Raw genomic sequence first — 22,316 nt, 5'->3', positions numbered from 1 at the left:
CTATAGAACCAGTATTGAACTCCAAGCAACTGGTGTCAAGTTGTTACTCCATGAGGAGAGTTTAACACTAGTTTTAATATAGATCTGTGAAATCACTTTTTTCTCTGAGTTTATCCAAGAGATATCCTGTATTGAGCCCTGATGAAGCAGTAGTGGTGTTGCCCCTGAAACAGGTTGGATATTTTTATATGCCTTTTTTTTGCCAACAATTACATTTCCTTGACTATTTCATCTGGTTTTGGACTGGTGCTCCTTTCTGTATTTCTATGGTTTGACCTACTGCTGGGTGCATATTAAGAGAACCCTTCATTTTACTACACATGCAAATTCCCAACATCTCTTTTGACTATGTTATTCTGAAGTTTGCTTCTATGTCTGGTTCTACTTACTTTTAGCTATGGCTCTTATGGATCTGTAGCTTTAAATCTGCAATGGCTTTGAGAATCAGCAGTTGATGATCCTGGAGAAGTGACTTTGTTTCTCTATGTAAAGGATAATATTATATATCTGAGGAAACTCAACCCACCGCGTAGACACAGAGCCGGAGATTCCCAGTCAATGATTGATAAGGTGGGCTCCAGCTCTTAGGATATCGCTGGAGTCTTCTTTCATGTGATGTCCAAGCTTTGCTCTTCAATCAATAATGCTCCATGTAAGTGAACTCAGGAAGCTAACAAGAACTCTTTAACCTGGCAGAGAGTGTTGGAGGTCTGATTGAGCACATATATCCACGATGACAGGCAGGCATGTGCCAGAAGCACCTTCTATATACAGGTACCATGGATGAGGCCATTGATGTTCCATCATGTTTAGTAAAGGCTACTGATGTTTCATCTCGTCCACTAAAGCTATTTTGACCACCTTAACCGGGGTCAAAATTATCTGGTAAGCCCCCTTCTTTTTAGCACGAGGTGGAGTGATCTTTCCTAGAAGGCTTTCTATGGTATCCTCACACCTTTTTCTCTCTGGTGATAATTTTCACTTACATATGGACTGCTGTATATTGGCTGGTTGAAAATACTATTTTCATTGGTTCTGAAGGACTACTTCTGGGCTTAACCTCCTTTAGGTTTCTCTTGGGGATTTTGTTATACACATTATATGTGGGATGTTTATGAATACTTTACATATTAGATTTTTAATATGATTATGTACACACTTTTTGCACTTTATTGTGATTAATGTTGTTTATATTATATATAGGAGGTTGATGCACCTATGTCACATATTGGATTATTTTTTTAATACCATCTATTGATATGCAATTTGCACTGTATTATTCACAGCACTGCATGATTTTTATAATGATTCTGTTTTAGAGTATAGTGCTAGCTGCTAAATTAGAAACCGAGGCCCAAGCACGAGGAGAACTTTTTTTGCATAACAGATAATATTTCCTAAAATGTAGACATTATTTAGCACATATGAACATTAAACCAATCAGTTTTCCATAATGAATGCTCATGTATTTATTCAGCAAAGCCATACAAATGTGTATAGGGTTAAAGATAATAAAGCTAAAAATCAGCACCAGTGGCAGGCTCCATAGCAGCAGACGCTCCAGTAAAATGAAATGGGCAGAATCATACATCCAGCCACCTAGAGAAAGGTCTTGCAGAACAGATGAGTATTTTCCATCTCTTGAAAATCACTTCTTCTTGCTTCCTCTTTGCTCTCTTTTAACTATTATCTGACATAAAAAAAAAAAAAGTCAGAACACGTAAAAGTACTACAAAATAGATAATGCCACAAATTATTTCCTGGTCACACTTACTTTATCAGCACTGTTGTCCTCTCTTTCTTCTCCAATTTCTGGGATACACTTTCGGTGGAACTTATTTGCAAACCTCCTGATATCTTACCCGTTAGGAAGACTCCACTCACTGATGTAGCAAGTCTGCTATCCTCACCCTCAATAAGTTGCCTGGTTAAAAAAAAAAACAAAACAATAGAATCCAATTTAAATTTTTGGATTAGAGGATGGGAGGGTTACTCCTGTCAGATTTTGTTTCGCCATCTGTGTCTCATTGCGGATATTTCCCTTCACTTCCTGTCCCACTGCCAAACAGGAAGCGAGGAAATCCCTACAAATTAAGGGATTTACTTGGGGACCTCCAGGTCATCAGAACCAGTTAGCCCATTGGAAGATTTCCCCTTTATTACTTTTCTGGGGAGAACACGAAATTTGGAGGTTTTCTTTTACGTTCACTTTCAATATATATGGTAAACAGGACAAATTGAGAGAGTGAATCTCCCTAACAGGGTCACAGACAGCAATACAAATTTGTAATCCCTGTCCACTCTATCCAAAACTTAAAAAAAAAGTTTTGCCTTTAGTTATACTTTAGGTATGCAAGTTTGACCTCTGAATGCAAAGGCTCTATGACTTAATATGTAAAAGTAAAAATAAAGAGTAAAAAAAAAAAATGAAACTACTAGCGGTATGATTTTCGGATATAATTTTTGGTGATACTTCAGGTACCACTAAGCATCCTGCTTACTGGCTCATTTATAACCTACCCATGACATTCAATTTTGTTTTATAACATGAATGTGGGCAGACCCTTTAGTGTGAAAATGAAACCTGATTCTAGCTGCAATGATAATTTTGATTGTCAAAGAATGCCCTCAGTTATCTTATAACATTAGGTGTAAAACAACTGTGTGACCGATGTTGTTAATATCAGGAAGTTGCAGAACACCGTGTAATTTTGTATCAGGTTAGCTATATCTCCAGTATGATAAATGGGAAGTTAAATAAATACAAGTTGTTAGACTCTGACCTGTATGTGGCAATCTCAATATCCAAAGCCATTTTAACTCTCAACAGATCCTGATATTCCCGTAAGTGTAAAGCAATTTTTTCCTTCAAAGATTTTAGGTCTTCTTCTAATTTTCTTATTCGTTCCTGTGAGCATGAAGAGAAAAGTTGTGTTTCTGCTCATTCATGGTGAAAGAATGAGGCACTAGTGCTCCAGAAAGAAGGGTTAAAGGCAAGCCACCTACCTGTAGCTCCTCTATTTCCAACCTGTTCTTTTCCTGGTTCTCTTTCACTTGGGCCTCTAGTGCTGCATTCTTGTTCTTCAGTGATTCAAGTTCCGATTCTTTGCATTTAAGCTATGAGATATTGATTTACTGCTTTAATATAGGTAACTAAAAGTGTATAGCATTTTATAAAACAGTTGCAATGGTGTTAAATGGTCACTTTACAAAGTGCATGTCCTATTTGAAAAGTAAATGTTAGTAACAAAGTGAACCTGTGTTCCCTTAAAATACCCAATCACGTATCAGGGGAAAAAATAGGATTTTAGTAGCATAACATAAGTAATGCAATTTAATTTGTCTTCACTTTTAAAGCAATTATATAGCCCTGCCATGATATAATAGCATGGCCATGTTCATTTTTTTAATACGTTGAGATGTTTTCTTTATGGCTTTTATGGCCTGCACTAATCTTGAACTAGTGCAGGCCACTAGTTTGCAAAATTTTATATCAAACTATGAAACATTTTTTTTTTAAATGTTCGGTCTTTTTTTTTTGTTTGTTTGTTTAGCAAAGAATAAGAAAAACGGTGGTAATTAAATACCACCAAAAGAAAGCTCTATTTGTGTGAAAAAATGATGATGATGCTGCATGACTGTGAAATTGTCATTCAAAGTGTGAGAGCTCTGAAAGCTGAAAATTGGCCTGGGCAGGAAGGGTGTGAAAGTGCCCTGTAGGCAAGTGGTTAAAATCACACACATTCCAAATTTTGGATGCACCTAGAGAGATGCTTCTGTTACATGATCTAAAGCTGAGAGCTTTTGGTCATATCTGTTTGGAAAAAAGTTACCTTTGCTGATGTTTATACCACATCTAGTTAGCATCCATATGGTGTAAAATTCATACTTTCCTTCATGTGGCCAGTATGGCCTAGCTATACTTCTTGCCAGCTGCAGATCTGCAGTAGTGTCATTGATCTGCACCCCTCCCCCTTCCCCTTGGCCAATAAAGGGATATCTTGTATTTTGTGAAACATTAACTATGAATTCTCAAAAGGGAGACATTCTCCTGTTTGCAGTGTTTTGCTTCCACAATCTTTACCTATTCTTTTAAACAATATGAATGTATTACTATTGAAAAACTATTTCACAGCAAGCTACTCTATTCTCGAAATTACGAGTAAAAAAAAGTAAATACGTTGTAGCGCAGATATAATTGTAGTACATACAGTAGAAAGTCATCTAAATTAAAGGGCATACATTGATATCTGTGGGGTACTACGTGTATGTATAGCCACAAAAAGTTTTTTTTGTAGATTTGTAAAGAGTAGGAATCGATTGGAACCCGTTATGCATTTATTGTTTTATGTGTCCTTTTTTTGTCCTTGTGACCATTGCACTCGAGAGAATAAGTGGTGGGGAATCTAAAATTTTAGAGCTCCACCAGAAGAAGAGGTGAGAGGAAATCTTCCAATGGGGCAACTATTTCGGTGACAACTGTCTAGCAGAGGAATTCTCTTCTTACCTCCTGTTGCATTTCTGGGACCGTTGAGGGTGGATTTATTAAAGGCAAATAGATTGCGCAGTTGCTCCAGAGCTCAGTAAATGAGCAGCAGCTCTGCAGACTTCCATCATCCAATCATTTGCAAGCACAAATGCTATTTTTCTTTAATTTTCTTTGATGATGTGATAATGAGTGGGTTTAAAATGGCGCCTAGCGTAATGTTCTAAAACATAGCTGCCCCTTTAAGAAAGTGTAAACACTGAACCGTATAAAAAATCAAATGTAAAGATGTTGGCGCTAAAAACATCAAGGTGAATAATACAAATTGGGTGTGAACAATATTAAGAAAAAGCAAGTAATGATTGAAAAAGCAAATAAATATGTAAAGTCCAAAAGTGATAATCCCAACACCATATATAAATAAATGTGAATCTTCTGGTTTGATGTTCCTTCAAAAAGCTTCACCACGAGTGCTCATGAGGTAGATGGCAACTCAACAAAGTTGTTTGACCACTTTTTACAGTAGGTCAAAATGCACTTAGATTGAATGGACCAGAGGAATACTAGGTAGGTATCTCTCAGCTGTGTAACCCCCTCCAGATGGCGGCTAAGGATAGGGGAACAGACTCCACCAAGGACACACAAAAATAACTCTTATGGTGTAGTAAATTTTTAATAAAAAATGTTTAAAAAGATAACAAAACATTTTGCACTCACATGTGACTGTGCTATGCCCAGCACTAAGGTGTCTACAGCATGTGCGCATGGATATATCAGAATCGTGACAGTGTGCGATACACACCTCATTCTGGATATACCAAAAGGATGTCACATAGAGGACCCAGAAGTGACGAGTCCACACTTCAATGAAGCGCAGACTAATCACTTCTGGGTCCTCTATGTGACATCCTTTTGGTATATCCAGAACAAGAGCGTATATCCAGAACGAGGCGTGGATCGCACACTGCCATGATTCCAATATATCCATCCGCACATGCTGTAGACACCTTAGCGCTGGGCATAGCAGTCACATGTGAGTGCAAAATGTTTTGTTATCTTTTTAAACATTTTTTATTAAAACTTAGTACACCATAAGAGTTCTTTTTGTGTGTTCTTGGTGGAGTCTGTTCCCTTATCCTCAGCCGCCATCTGGAGGGGGTTACACAGCGGAGAGATACCTACCTAGGATTCCTCTGGTCCATTCAATCTAACTGCATTTTGACCTACTGTAAAAAGTGGTCAGACATCTTTGGTGAGTTGCCATCTACCTCATGAGCACTCATGGTGAAGCTTTTTGAAGGAACATCAAAAAAAAAAAAAAAAGAAGGAGGGGATATGGGACTTTGAATGAGGCACATTTGTGGTGTGCCTCCATCCTGGGTGCAGGAACTATAGAGGAGATCTTGGGACTTTGAATAAGGGCTGTAGACATTGTGAAGGTAAACTCAGTGGAGGTACATATTTATTAATCATAAAAATGCAATACATCTCAAAAAAGGAACATCAAACCAAAAGATTCACCTTTATTTATTTATGGTGTTGGGATTGTCACTTTTGGACTTTACATATTTATTTGCTTTTTCAATCATTACTTGCTTTTTCTTAATATTGTTCAAACCCAATTTGTATTATTCACCTTGATGTTTTTAGCGCCAACACCTTTACATTTGATTTTTTTGCAAAGTGAAGGTCTACCTCATTTACTAAGCAAGCTCTAGAGCAACTGCACTTTGTGAAGTGCACAGTCTATTTCTCTTTAGTAAATCAACCCCTATATGTAGAAAGAATTCCCGGGACAAAGACGCCAAAGTATAAACTGACAGAAATGTTAACTCTTCCCTGCTCTAAATAAAACTAAAAATACATACACCTTAACACAAATGTTAGATGGCCATATAAACAACTGCCTTGATTTCAGAAACCTACATACATATTGAAGATTTTTCTTCCAGTTAGACACTGAACATTAAATCCATATACTCTATAAGGCTATTCTTAATAAATGTGCATAACTTATATTTTCACATCATTATATATATATATATATATATATATATATATATATATATATATATATATATATGGTTTATTTGTCTGTATGGTATAAAGGTATAAAGCAGAGATGAACATGGAAAGTATAACTCATACAGTCACCTGTTATGACTTTAAACTAATAGAAGCTGCAATCTGTATGGTTGGTATTGGTAACTTCCCATCAATGCATCCTAAAATAATATATACTGTATACTTCTAGTCCTACCTATCAATTATTGAATCCTATAGAAATACAATTGCCGATATATAGTGGGCACATATACTATTCTGTGTAGGTAGCCTGCAATTGAATATGAAAGCAAGTACTTCAGCTCATATAGCCATAAAATGATGAATTGTGTTGAGCACTGGAAAGCTTGCATTGCTAATTATACAAACATGACATATCTTGTTAAACTCTACATAAGCCTTATCTTTAATTGACTTCCTGCTATTACTGGGCCGTATACCTCAACACAAACAGTCAAATATCCCTAGCCCCCACAGACAAAACCCAGATAGGAGTAGAGAGAACGGTCACATTCCCTGTGCTAGTGAAATCACGATACAGGCTCCACATGAAGTGACATTTGAGCTCCAAGGCCTTTCCAGCTCCACTTACGCTTCTCTTGCAGTTTGCCATGTCTCCTCGGTAATGTCTCACGTTTTCCGCATGCTTTGTAGAAGCTTGATTGAAGTCAACAAATTTGCTTTTGTACCACTCGTCCATCTCCTGGGGGGAAAGGCAGCAGAAGATATGAACAAGGGGGATGAAGACATGTAATGTCAGGTCTCCCGAAAGAAGGGTTCATTAAGGTCTCATGAACACCAAACTCTTTAATTAACCACCTTGCAGCAAAGCGATTCTGTAGAATCAGAACACCCTGCAGCCTTGCACTTTAAACTCTGAGGACGTTTTCCATGGCAGAGCAGGGGTTAATGAGCTTAGCTAGAAGTTAGTTGTGTGCATCGGTCTATGGGAATTGTCAGAGATGTCCAATGGCTACATTCTGATTTAATATATACAAGATAAACAATCTTTTATTTGGCTAGAAATATTTGCTAAGTAGCAACTGACATCAAGTTAGATATTTTTCCCCTGAACAGGATGAACTCTAATTTTAACCTGCAGGTTCTTGGCTGCAATTTCTTCATATTCTGTCTGAATGTCCCTCAGAGCAGCAGCGAAGTCTGGGATGGAGAATGCCAGATCACAGGAGGCGGACATATTGTAGATTTGCTTCATCAATTCTTCAATTTCCTGGATTGACAGATAAAAGAGGCAAAGAGTGGGCACAGGCCAAAATTTCACATACATATCGAAAAAACTATGATATACAATACCTCTCCATGGACCCTCTGCAAGAAAGCGATCTCTGCTTCCAAAGTTTCCAACTGCTTTTCCAGTGCAATTCGTCCTGCTGTGGCTGCATCTACATCCTAGAGAGCAAACAGCCCATTGATCTTTTAATATGAATGCTACATATCATATGGAGAGCTTTGCATGTGTTATTGGTAATGTAACAGATAACCCAGCAACACAAATCTCAAGGCCATAGCTTTTATAATGCAACAGATTTATCAGCCAGCACAATCCACCAAATGATAACCGTGAATTTAGCAATAATATACTCAAATCGCTAAATTATGGCCGGCTAGTTAGGGAAGTAATGCTCAAAGTTAACAAACTTCAGACATTTATTTGGCAATGTAAAATATCATCAGAACACTGCAATTTTTTTCTGCATTCAATGGTTCATGAAAATGGGACAAATAAAAAAAACACTGTAGCTGTGTAATTGTAAAAAAAAAAGTATGCAATGAAATGAATAGGTTGCAACTTGATCTTAAACTTGACATATTGCAGTTAACTGAATATTTTGATTGCTACTTACTTTATTTTTTATTTTTAACATAGTAAAAAAAAAACATAAACATATAAAAACCATTAGCTACTTTTCCACTCATGCTGTATAGCTTGACTTATAGCGGTATTAAACTCAAAACCCAAAATGTAATATATTGCAGCTTACCAGTTGTTAGATGTGGTGGCTGCATTTGTTTTCTCTTTTTAACTTTTTTCCATGGTGATCTCGCTAGTAACACCCCCTCTGGATAAAGGAGCACAGGGGCACCTTTGGACAGCAGAATTGTCAGTCTTGAGGGAGGGGAGCGTTACATATACTAGCTGATTTAAATGCATTAACAAATTGAAGCCAAACATCAGCTAACATTTTATAAGCAGCTACAGCAACAGTTTTTTCCTTTTAAGATAACGGTTTTTATGTAAATAAATAAAAGCTGATTATTGTAAGCACCTCTGTTGACTTACTGGCCAGATCATAAGATGGAAATAAGGGAAAGCCTAAAAAGAAAATGAATGCAGCCATCACATCTAAGAATTCGCAAGCTGCAATATAATAAATGTTCACTTTTGGGTTTAATACTACTTTTAGGTCCCTTTTACACAAGCAGATCGATCAGGTTCAGACGAAACCCTCCATTCTCCTCTATGGTGTGGCGGGTGTAAATGGACATGTGTAAGCTCCTAGCAGAGCCTGCCCCGGTTGGAAGGGGCCTAATTCAGATTTGAAATATAAATCAGCAAAACTTTCAAGCACACTTGCTTATCCTAGTGTCACTAAAATTTCATGTATAAATATTGTATAAATGGATACATATAAAGTCTCAGAAGTAACATGCTCAAATACAAACATTTTAAACACAGTGGAGTTGATTTACTAAAACTGGAGAGTGCACATTTTAGTGCAGCTCTGCATAGAAACCAATCAGCTTCCAAGATTTTTTTTTGTCAAAGCTTAATTGAGCAGGCTTTAGCAGCTGTTTGGTTTCTATGCAGAGCTGCACCAGATTTGCACTCTCCAGTTTTAGTAAATCAACCCCTGTGTGTCTCCTTTGTATCATGTTCAAAGACTTTAAACCAGTGCAGTGCCCCACACCTGTGCTCATAGAAAAACTCACCAGAGACAAATGACCTTACTAAATACTTTGTCTACTCCATCCTCTCAGACAAAATAGTGTTATATAACTAAAAACACATTTTATTGAAATCCAAAAAACAAAGTTAGGCCGGAGCGGAATCTTTTTCTGTCAAGCGGATCTGCCTGCTCAGCTGGGGATCTCTCCACTCATCCCTGCTGAGCAGGCAGATGAAATGTCCATGTCTGCTCCACTGTGCAGAGCGAACACGGACACAGCCCGCTGTTCTCTATGGGGTGGTCAGATGGAAACGGACTGCCTGTCTGTCTGCCTGAGCATTTTGAAATGCAATTTGAAGCTTCAGCATTCAGCTATTACATTTAATAATGACTGTTCAAACCTGAGCATAATGCCATAGAAGCTTAAAGCTTGTCACTCAAAAAATATATGAGCTTCTTTTGGGGCAGAGTGACATGTTTTGGCCCCAAGAGATTTCAATAACAGTGCCTGAAAATTACATACCATGTGCATGTTTTTGTGCACTTTTTCTTGCCTAGTAACTAACTTTCTATTGGCTAAAAAAAAGAAAGCTCAAGAAATAAAAACATGCACAAATGCCCATATAAACACTCAAAAAAGCATAATAAATTACAAAAAAACGCTCAGCTCAAGTGAGAATGTGGCCCAAAGTTTTGCTGATTGGTATTTGGTGCTTTTTTCACTTACCTAAAGCAGCATTTACTCTTATTTGACTTATTTCCATGTAGTGTAACAAATAACACTGACTTTGTATGTTATATTTCTTTGAAATATACACATTCATTAAAAGTATTCATGCAATTATATCTCAAGTAACGTTAATTAAAGTGGAGGACCACCCTGAAAAAAAAAAAATCGCCAAAAATCCTAAAAAAAAAAAAAAAAAAAAAAAAATTTGAAAAAAAAAAAATTAAACTTACCTAAACCCTTGTTGCTAGGCAGTCTTCCTAATCTGCCTCTTCCTTTTCCGCGGTGTGTTCTGCTCCCAGAACACCACGGGGCCATTCACAGAGCGCCGCGCCGCTTGCACATGCGCAGTAGGAAACTGGCAGTGAAGCCGCAAGGCTCCACTGCCTGTTTCCCTTACCTAGGATGGCGGTGCCGGGACCCGAGAGAGGAGGGACGGGTCGGCTTCGGGTGGCCGACATCGCGGACACCCAGGACAGGTAAGTACTTATTTAAAGTCAGCAGCTACAGTGTTTGACTTTTAATTTTTTTTTTTTTTTTTACGGCCGGAATCCCGCTTTAATATCCAGCTAATATCCAATACAAAATTGTATTCAGAGCAGAGGGCCTATGTTTAGTTCAAAGTCTGTTCCAACCAAGTCCTGTTATTTCTGTAGTACTGTAAATCACCTCTGGGCAAAATGACAGACAAAGACCAATGTCTAGATTATAATTTTTGACCTCAAGTCTAGAATGTTTAAATTTATCAGCTTTTTTAAAAGTAATTTATGTTCTAAATGTCAGCAAACGTTTTAAAAAAAACAGCTGTAGTTAATATTTTTTTTTAACATTTTTATTTTAACACTTAGAGTTTAAGTTGGAGCTGGTACAGTAGTTTGAATGTAGATTGCTCCTAAAGTTCCTACTTTGAATTTTTTTTTGTCTATGTGCTAACCAGCAGGACAGAATAAGCTGCCATCTCAGGTTTCTTATTTGTGAAAGAGTTTTGTTTAATAAAGATGAATTACAATTTTAAAACAGCAAGGAAGAATATTTGGGAGCAGAAAAAATATATAGGTTCACTCTATTTATTTATAGGTATACCAACATCCTTTTTGTTTTATCCTGCAAACACTACTATGTTTCTCTTGCATATGGTGAGAAGTTTTTAGGTTTTTTTTTTTTTGTTGTTGTTGCTTTTTTCTGTTCAGTGCGTTTTATACAATCTGTATAATCAATTCTGCCAAAGGATACATGCACAGTGTTGCTATAGGGTTGATTCACAAAAGGAGTAGAGGATATTCAGCGAAAGGTCACTAAGCTCAGTGAGTAAAGTTATGTTCACTTTAAATGTTCACTTGTGTAAAGGGAATACTGAAAACTGATTTTGCCTTGGTTGATTTGAAGCAAACTTAGATTCACTTTAGTAACTAAGCTAAGTGAAAATTCTGTTCTCATTTGATACATCAGAATCTATGACTAGCAACTATTTTCTTAAACAATGCATCTGCTAGTACAGTGGTGGGTTATTATGTACATTAACTATTCAGTATGAGGCTGTGTAGAGGACACTGAGTTTATTGGTCAATGAGTGCCATGGTTGCATAGGTTTATCATATATTTTATGTTCATGTGCAGTCACTTCTGTTCACTCTACGCCTATTAAATATTACCACTCTCTAAAGCGATAATAGATGACTTACAAAGTCTTGGGAATCATGTCTGGCAGATCTAACTGCCCAAGGCTCCATACTTCTATGATCAGCAATGATTTTACAGGAGAGGGGAGTATATGCCTTACATAAAACGCTGCTCTAAAAATCCCGCCATCCAAAGATCGCCAGCGAACGGAAAAAAGCAAAGAGGTGCTAATTAGACCATCAGACTATATTTGTCTCTAGGATGACATGGGCTGTTGTGTCTCAGTTCCACATAATATGCACATGGAAGCCATTTTATAAAAAATGGATAAACAAATTAAATAATTGCATATAGAACACTATTTGTGTCATTTAAAGCACCAGTCAGGGTTCACCCCAAACTGAAATCTTCGATTGGGGTTGACAATGGCTTGTTAGTATAAACAACTTTGTTAGTCCCTGTTTAACTTTGTCTGTCTGCAAAGGACAATATAAATAAGTCTCATTCTTACTTGTGTGTTTTACTTTATGAAGTATAAGGCAGGAGGAGTAAGCCTCTTCATTCTGCACCAAGAGAAGCAAGACTGAACATTGTGGGGTACACAGGAGCTGCATTTGGTTACTTTCCCCTACCAGCTACAAAAGCAAAAAAGATGTGGATGGATGAAATATCCACTCATAACTGATGCATTGGATTGGGTGTTGCAATCTTTTATTTTTTGCACACCGGTAAAAATGATCAATTTCTTAATAAGCCTTGTTAGGTATATCTGTATTTTACATAGCTTGGTTATAGGCCTCCTTTTACATATGCCCCTGTTTATGACAACCACTTCTTTTTCTGCCAGGGGGTCATGTCTGCGCAATCCCTTACTTGTACTCCAAGGGTTAAGACAGGATTCAAACCGATTTTCATAATAAAAATCAGGGTGATATGTATATGTTAAGGACAATGCCTAGGATACTGCATACAAGGTGAGTGAGGATGATAAAGACAGCTCCTTACAGGGCGGAATGCTTCAATGTCGCCTTCAGCTTTTTTCCTTGCCTCGACTGCATCTTCATAACGTTTCTTTACGGCGCTGAGTTCTTCAGACACTGATGACTTGGCAGCCACTGCTACATCCTGTTAAATAAAGCAGAATCTTCTTATGCCTGGCTAACCTACAGCGTCCCCCTTCTAATCCAATCAGTGCCAGAGGAGAGCTGTCTGGGGTTTCAACACATCTATGCCCAATACAGTGAGAAGACACCAAAACTAACCTCTGTCAGACATTCTCTCTCTTGTGCCTAGAACCAAATGACCCTGTGTGGGGCCTTCTACTACTGTTTACAATACCCACTGGTTGTTTTTCCTATGGACCAGGCAATGAGTGATGTATTATAATGGGGGAACTGGCCATAAAAACCAATGATTTTCAATGTAATAGTGGCTAGAGACCCATTATAATGCCATTATTTCAAATCTCCCAGTGATCTCAATGCATGAGCTTGTAAAATACTGCCTGAACAGCTTGTGCCCTATCAGCAGTCTACACAGGCGTCCCAAGTTCCTCAAATAGAAAAGCTAGTTTCAAGACAACCTCCTCCTCGAACAAAGCATTTCACACTCAGGTTTAAATTTGCATTATGATCTGGTGTTAAAGACAGCTGAGAAGAAGGGACATGTGGTCCAACAATGCCTATAACTTCCCGTGCACAGTCTTTCAGCAAGTAAAGATTTATAGGCATCCTCATACTCAACAGATTGAAGGTTAAAAGGCCAATGCACTTGTGTAATACTAGTTTTATCACAAAAGGACATCAAAGAAGGAAATATTATCTATCTATCTATCTATCTATCTATCTATCTATCTATCTATCTATCTATCTATCTATCTATCTATCTATCTATCTATCTATCTATTTATCCGTATGAAAACTAAGGAGAAGAACGTAAATAAACATGTTAGGAACCTAGTTCTAGCAGTATCTTAAATGGAAGCAGTTTTAGGTTAAACACCCTTTTGTCAAGTTGACAAACAGAATAAATACATGGTAGCCAATGATTCATATATAAATATGCAACAACCAGATAAGATGTTCATAACATTGACTAACCAGGACCCCCAAAAATATTTTATAAATAAAAATATATATATTTACGAAGAGAGGATTGCTGCACATACAATTTAATAGAAAAGCGACACAAAAAAGAAAAGATACTTAATGTACAGTACATTGAACACTGAGCAAGTATTTTTTCTTTTGTATATTGTGTTTTCTATAAAGTTTTATGTGCAGCAATACTCTCTTAATTTGATTGCTCGGCACTAAGACTCAATATCGTGTTGCACTTCACCAGAACTTCATTATATGCAGTATATATATATATATATATATATATATATATATATATATATATATATATATATATATATATATATATGTTTTTTATATATACATATACATATTGTTGATTTAGCATCAGTCCCAGATTTAAAGTAGTATTAAACCAAAAAAACAAAATTGTAATATATTACAGCTTAACAATCATCAGCTAAGGTGGCTGCATTTGTTTTCTTTTTTTTAGGCTTTCTTCCCTCTGTTTTCACCTGGCGATGTGGCTAGTAACACTCCTCCTGTAATACAGTACCCCCAGGTACACAGGGGCACAGGGGCACCTTTGGACAGCAGCATTGTCACTGGGAGGAGGGGAGTGTTAGATGCACTAGCAGATCTAAATACACTAAACAAATTGAAGCCAAACTCCAGAAAACACTTTATAGGCAGTTACAGCAAACTGTTTTTTTTCTTTTGTGATAAAGATTTTACATAAATAAATAAAAAACTGACCATTGTATGCACCCTTGTCAGTGTTAAATGGATTCCCTCATCCCTGTAAATGCTACATCTGCAGGACAGCTTGTTCTTTTAAAAAAACAACAGACTCACTGGCTGGATTACCAGGTAAAAATAAACCAAAGAAAGCCTAAAAAACAAATGCAGCTATCACATCTAAGTATTGGTAAGCTGCAATATATTAAATATTTGCTTTTGGGTGTAATGTTACTTTAAATCCTCTGTTGTGGGTAGGTGCAGAATGGATAATCCCCAGCTTTCTCAAACATCTATTTATCAAGTTAAACCACAGTACATCACTTATTATATTTAAACTTATTATATTTTACAAAGAAAAGAGGCGTGCTGTAGTTTAACTTAATAGATATATTTATATACAGTAAATCTATTTGTATATACTGTAGATAGATATAGAAATATATATCTATATCTAGATATATATTTATATATATATATATATATATATATATATATATATATATATATATATATATATATATATATATATATATATATATATATATACAGTATTATACACACATGATTTGCCTATTAGGTCTACAGCAGCAGGGCCACTATACATTATAATATTGTAGATGGTATATGGCATTAAATAGAATGACAATAACAATATAATAGATACATTTGTATATACCAAATGTGTTCCTAGCGACTAAACCAGAGACATATGTTACCCTTTGAATCCGAGCCTGTTCTGCCTCTCTTCGGAGGTCCCTCAGTTGCTCCTCATACAGAACTCTAAGAGAGGATGGTCTGTTGCTGCGACTGCGGAGCGCATCAAGCTCAGCCTGTGCAGTGGCATTCTCCTGTTCCAAGTCCCTGACCTATAGGATATGCAAGCACATAAGCTAAATATATAGTGCCTTCAAAAAGACAGTAGTCTTGTAGTAAGCTATTTAACTTTTTCATAAATAAAATGTGTGTGCAGATGTTATAGCTTTATAGTTAGGCTGAGAAAAGATGTTCATTCTGTTTAACCCCCCCAAAAAAATTGCATCATCAGAATCTAAAATGTGATAAGGTGGTACAACAGGGAAAAAGAAGTCTACCTGATCCTGAATGGCAATCTGTTAAATTCCTGGGTATAAATTCATGTAAATTTCATATTTGCTTGTACATTTGAATCATCTTTCTGTAAAGGCCATTTATATACAATATATTGATTATATTGTATAAGGCCTGATAGAAAGGAGGGCCTCTGACAAAACTAAACTCAGATACAATATAGGGGTACCATCATCAAAATAATAATTAAAATATTGCGGTGGATGTCTGCCAGGGGGGACATTTTAAACAATGGATACTCAGACCTCCAGGGTGATGTGCAGCAGTCCCTGCTAAAGCACTACGAGCTGCCGTCGGTCATCTTTTTTTCTCCCCAGATTGCATGTGGGGTTAGTAAACCCTCCTGTGTGCCCTTTGCGAATCCTCCTCCCCCCTGGCTTTGTATGGTTTGCTTGGTTAGTTCAGTTGCTACACAGCATCAACTCATCTACCCGTATATGTCCCCTGTGTCCACCGTAGGGGAGCATTAGAGGTGCCACTGTCTTGGCCTTGTCTTGTGTGTTGGTTCACATTGACATTATCCTCCTGAAGAAGTGGTAGAATTCTGCGAAACATGCAGATGAGTACTTGTCCACTGAGGACTCACTATACCTCTCGTCTCCACCTCGGAGCACACCAAGTATTAGAGAAATACATGTATAGACAGACTGTATTTTAAAATATCTTTTTGGTATGAACATTTGAATTTATTTTCCTATCTGTATCTGGATATCCTGTTTTTATCTTCTTTATCTTGTATAAAGAAAAAACTTTAATTGTATCCCATGTGTATTCTGTCTAAGGTACCGAGATAGTCCATTTCTTTTTCCACTTGGAGACTATTAGGGGAATTGTCTCCTTTACAATTTTTCAATTATAAGGCCTGATGTCATAGGTGATGTTGACTTTAGAGAGTTGTCAGCAATACAGAAGCATTAAACTGCAAGCTGAATTTGGCCAAGCTTAAAAGTACTTTTAATGAAGAGAGGAGAGATGAGAGCAGGGATTGGGGAACAGGTGTTAAGAAAGAACAACAGTAATCAGGACTGGTCTTCTAACCTGCCCTAATAACCCCCCCCCCGCCAGGTTAGAAGACCAGGACTGGTCTTCTAACCTGCCCTATTAAACCCCCCCCCCCCCCCCGAAACCAGCATTAGACCACCCATAGAAATAAGATTTTGGTGTTTTTGAACCTGCATTAAAAAACCCATATCAAGTACATGTCATCATGTGTTTTTGGGTACCCAATGCAATGCTTGTATGAGGAAAGGGCTGGTAAGTTCTACGCTAGGGAGACATTACATGCACTTTCAAAATCAGAATTATTTGTTGTTGCACATAAAGATTTTCCAGCACAATGGAAAATCTCTGATGGTCATGATCCTTTCCTCTTCTCATTATGAAAGTAGCTGGCTGTACCTCTTCTTGGCGATGATAAATAGAAAAAAAAAACCCTGCTATACTTGCATAATATATGTAAATACTTAAAAATAATACCACATTCTGCTGGATTCAAGGAACAATAACATATGCTGGATATCAATATATGTTATGTAGCAGCAAGACTGGACTGGTTGGATTGATAAAAGGAAAAAGAGATTTCAGATCTTTACCCTTTCAATGTATTTTGTCAGGCGATCATTCAGAATAATCATTTCTTTTTTCTCATTGTTCCTGGTACTCAGAAATTCTTGGTTCTCTGCACTGGCTGCTTCCAAGTCCACCACTGGGCCCAGAGAACCTCCAAAACTAGATGCAACCATACTAGAGAGGAGATAGTGGGGAATGACAATGACAATATATTACACATTGACATGCCTAAGGAAGAAATTATATATTATACTTTGCTATCACTATATGACTATGTGTAGTATTTGGCTAATTGTATTTAGTTTTAAAAAAACAATGCAGAGAAATACATATATTCTTAATTTATTTATTTTCACTTAACAGAGATCTGTAAAGCGCGATGACCCCACAGAAACTGAAATGACTTTGCCCATTGGGATAAGCACCCACTGACAACTAGCTGAGCACAAGCCTTTTTAATAAGGCAAGAATAATGGGCAGGCATGCAGTCTATATAAATTACAGAACACTCTGATTTCTGGTAAAGTGTAACCATCAGCACATTGTAAGGGAAATATGTATTTACGTAGTGAGGGTTCTTGTAGGTCACTGTGGTGACTGTACTAGCGTTATCCTCTTTTGAGATAATTACCGGTACTCTGCAGATGTTCAAAAAATTTAAGATTGTAAACCAAGACCAAGTTGACATTTACGGTACTAATATTACTAGTAGAAGGATCTGATTTCATGTACATTTTTTCTAATAACAAGCAAAAAAAATATATATATAAAATTCCCAGGGCATAAAATCCCCAGATTACATTGCCATCAATGTTCAGTGCAATTTAGCTGAAAAAATAGCTTTTAACTGTTAAGCAGCGTTTACTAATAGTTCTCCTACATTGCTGATAAAGTCCTTCTTATGTTACTTTACTACCATGGTATATACTTTTTGGTTACTGTCAGGCTGCGAACCTAAAAAAATGTATAATTCTGTTTTACTTTTGAACGTATATGTTCAATATATAAAAATTTGATTATGAGCTCTGCCGAGGAACAAGAATGAAAATACAAATGATCTCCAGCATTCACCATATGAATATGCGTCATATGTGTTAAATTCCATAAATATAACAAGTGCACAAATATTTACCTTTAAATGAGATACCTACAACCATCTACATTCGCTCTCACAATATTCCAGCAGCAAAAAATAAATAAAATAATTGCAGTCAGGTTAGTAACAGATCTAAGTTGCTATCAATGGTTTTCACTACAGTTTATGTCTTGTTTGGAAACATTTTCTTCATAAATTTGTCACAGTAAATCACAGCCTGCATGTGTCATAGCTATGACGGTCTTTTTATAAAGCATCAATAGTGAATATTAACTGTAACATAACGTTTTTACAACATCCCTACTTTATTATAAAACACTTATGTGTTATTTTTGCTCTTTGTGTTTTTTTAGTTCTAATCTTTTTTTTTACCAGGGTGGAGTAACTTAACTTTAACAATAATTTAATGAAATGATTATAATAGTATTCATTATGTCACATTTTCTCTTCTAATTTTAAAACTTGGCATAAGGAAATAGGCGGGGTCTCTTATATATTACATTTGTCAACAGGGACTTTTTTGCTGAAAAATTATGTTAAAATTCCTGTTAAGAAAAATAAAAGTTATGTGAAAAATGATAGAACAGTTTCTCAAATTAAAATTAATAAAGATTTAAACAAATTATAAAATGCCATTCATTCACAACAATGCTATTAACAAACATTTAAGGCAGGAAGAAAAATACTTTCATTAAAAAAAAAAAGTAAAATAAACAAAAACATATTAAAAATATACTGATGTTCATTAACATTTTTTTGTTCTCACAATTTCATAACAGTCATTTTAATAGACATTTTTATTTTGTCAGTTTGAAAAAAATCCCATTAAAAAAGATAATGGTTTTCAACCTATTATAAATACATTGTAAGTTGATTTTTCATAAGATGCTAAAATATAGCAAAACAAAAAGAATAACGTGTTTAATAAACAGAACAAAAGTAGGACATTTGTAACACTGTGTATGCATATTACAGTGAAGATTCAGAGTCAACAGACACACCTCTATGGTTAATAAATAATTATGTTAATTGACATAATTCTAAAACTGAGCTCTTCTGATTTTTTGTTTTGTTTTATTACACTTGACTCAAAAAAAAATACATGTACATTATGTTGATTAAATGTACACACTATATCACACTATTTTAAGATGACCATTTTTAATTATTAGAATTATAAAACTTGAACGTCTTACAGCTGTATTTTGTTACACACAAGCATTTCACATTAATTATTGATTAGTAATTATAGACTACTTAACATTATTAATTTATTTTAAAAAGTTTATATGGCTATTCTACAGCAAATTTATGAACAGATTTTAAGAAGATGAGGTTTCTCAAAAAAATTTTTTTGGAGCTAAATGAACGTTTTTTTTCTGCCATGGGAACTGGAGTTTTTTAAGCCCAGTGTGCATGGAGCCTACAAAGCTTTTGAAAAAGAAAAAAGGATTAAAAATATGTTGAATCATTCTACTTTTTGCAGCCAATAAACACATTTTTTTCTGTTAAAGCAGAAATTGACAGAACATTTTGATAACTTATCATTTCATTTATTAATTTATGTATTATCACTGCATGTCGTTTTTTACAGTAGTTTTAACCCTTTTCATGATAGTTTTAATAGCAATTGACCTTAAATAATTTTTAAAATAAAATACCCTTTGAAATTAATGACTGATACCAAGGGGCATATTTATAAAGCAGCAGACATGACTTTTAGCAAACAGTCACTGGTGGTTAATCAATCACTTTCATTTAAAAAACATACACCTGGAAGATTCAGCTGGCATGTGTTTGTTGAATGTCAGATTCACTGCTTTATAAATAAGCCCCCTAAGTTTAAAAAAAAAAATCCAACAGAATGAAAAAGGTGTGCACCGATGTTGTACATATTAAGTCAAAGGAATAGACTTTTTCGTTTTTTACATGTTAAGATTTTAAACAATGTCTCACATAATTAAATTAGCATCTATGTTCTTTTTTAAAAGAGACACACATCATATTATTTAACAGCATCGATATTGTTGTGTTAAATAATTTTCAATACGAATAAATACTACTAATAAAAACTATAACAGATAAAAAAAAAATAGAAAAAAAAAATTGTGCAAAGACAGTTAAGTTTGTAGGCACTTGGAAATGGCACAATTGTTAAATCAGACTGTTTTTTTGAACAGCTAAAAAATACCTAGTAAATATATACTGCATTACTCATTTATTTAAACTAAGTTACAGTTAGTGTGTTTTTTTTTTTTTTTTTAACTACCCCCCCCCCCCCCCCCCTAATGATTTGTATGAACTTCTTGCTTGGCTTGTTTGATGCAACTTCTGACATCCCATTTGATTATAAAGGAAAAGGACACATAACTGACATCTGGTATATCCTTTATGGACCAGTTCCTAAATGATCAAGACATTTAAAAGTTTATTTTGCATGGCTTTAGTGATAAGGTGGTTGTTGTGTGTATATATATATATATATATATATATATATATATATATATATATATATATATATATATATGTGTGTGTGTGTGTCTTTTTTTTTTTTTTTGGAGGGGGGGGGTCATCAAGGAAAATACAAATATATATAAGGTGAATACAAGTAAATACAGAATTGGTATGGAGTAAAATTTAAAAAAATGGTGATAATGGTGACATGAGTGTTAGAGTAAGTAATTCAGGAGAAGGGGGTTTGTTGTATAGAGCCCCCCACTTACCTGCGAGGTCTGCGGGAGGCAGAGGCGGTCCTCCTGCCCCCAGTGTGCACATCACATGTCTCCCTGCTATAGCTGGTTGACCTCCTGTGTCTGGGTGGAGATGGGCTGCTCACCCTGATCCTGAGCACAGAACTAGCAGAGAACTCATCGAAGTGGCGGCGGTAAGAAGAGATCCTCTCCGGGCTGACGCTCATTGCGGGTTACGTGCTGGGCGCTGTCTATGGTGCTGATCACACTGCCGCTGATCGTTGATCGCTGCGCCCAGGTAGAGCGGCGTTCTTATAGCTCATAGCTGGGTGCAGGACAAGGGCAGCTCTCCAGGAATGTGCCAGGTCAGGGCCACACACGCCCTTCACTCCTAAGTGTCAAAGTCACGGCAACAGGCCAAATTCCCAACCGCAAAAACAACATCCCTGCTATCTTGCAGAGCATTCAAGCTGATCTAATAACCCAGGAGCGCAAAGCTTGAAAATAATGGAAAAAATGAACCGGGGAGCATATGCATCTATTCATATAATGAGATAGGATCGGAAGCCTGTGAGAATCCGCTGGATAATGACAATTATTCCTGAATATTAACCCGTTCACTGGCCCATTTTCTCTGCTAGCAAATTACTCATCTTGGCCGTTAAATAAAATGAGTGCCGTCTTCTTAGAGCAAAGAGCAATGCGAGAAAACAATGATCTATAAGCCATGATTAGAGGGAAAGGTGTTATTAAGAATGTTCAATTCATTTCAGCAAATAAGGATTACATTATTTTATGTGAACCTCTATAAAGTTGATGTAAGCATTATATTTAATGTAAAAAATGTATACAACAAATAAAGAACAGGTTTTCCAGGCTACGCTCTCTCTCTCTCTCTCTCTCTCTCTCTCTCTCTCTCTCTCTCTCTCTCTCTCTCTCTTTTAATCTCCCCCCTCTCTCGCTGGTTCTCTTCCCCTCTCTCTCTTTCTCTTTTCTCTCTCTCTCTGACACTCTTTCTCTTTCATTCTTTTATTCTCTCTCTCTCTCTCTTTTATTTTCCCTCTCTCACACTCTTTCTCTGGTTCTCTCTTTTACTCTCTCTCTTTTTTTTTATTCTCTCCCTCTCTCTATTTTTTGATCTCCCTCTCTCTCTCCCTTTCTCTTTTATCCTATCTCTCTCTCCCTCACTCTCTCTCTCTCACTCCTTCTTTCTATCACTCTATCTCTCT

General features: G+C 36.2%; 1 protein-coding gene across 2 annotated transcripts; it reads right to left on the bottom strand.

Moving 5' to 3' along the window:
* Nucleotides 1-1,453: 1,453 nt before the first annotated feature.
* On the bottom strand, nucleotides 1,454-21,650 carry LOC141140138 (desmin-like). 2 transcript variants are annotated; one of them, XM_073626991.1, is made up of 11 exons: nucleotides 21,121-21,650; nucleotides 17,325-17,475; nucleotides 15,342-15,491; nucleotides 12,812-12,931; nucleotides 7,865-7,960; nucleotides 7,647-7,781; nucleotides 7,143-7,253; nucleotides 3,007-3,117; nucleotides 2,784-2,908; nucleotides 1,775-1,924; nucleotides 1,454-1,690 (listed from the first exon to the last, which is right to left on the bottom strand). In XM_073626991.1, exons 1-11 carry the CDS (start codon nucleotides 21,312-21,314, stop codon nucleotides 1,687-1,689), a joined length of 1,347 nt encoding a protein of 448 aa, XP_073483092.1. In that variant the 5' UTR covers nucleotides 21,315-21,650; the 3' UTR covers nucleotides 1,454-1,686. The 2 variants fall into 2 exon arrangements, with proteins under 2 accessions (XP_073483092.1, XP_073483093.1); XM_073626992.1 differs by having other exon boundaries at nucleotides 17,325-17,460.
* Between the last annotated feature and the right edge of the window lie 666 nt (nucleotides 21,651-22,316).

The sequence above is a fragment of the Aquarana catesbeiana genome, linkage group LG04 (genome assembly GCF_042186555.1).
Source record: "Aquarana catesbeiana isolate 2022-GZ linkage group LG04, ASM4218655v1, whole genome shotgun sequence".
In the NCBI taxonomy this organism is placed as follows: domain Eukaryota; kingdom Metazoa; phylum Chordata; class Amphibia; order Anura; family Ranidae; genus Aquarana; species Aquarana catesbeiana.
Note: the sequence above shows the minus strand (reverse complement) of the source record. Positions and strands in the feature narration are given on the sequence as shown.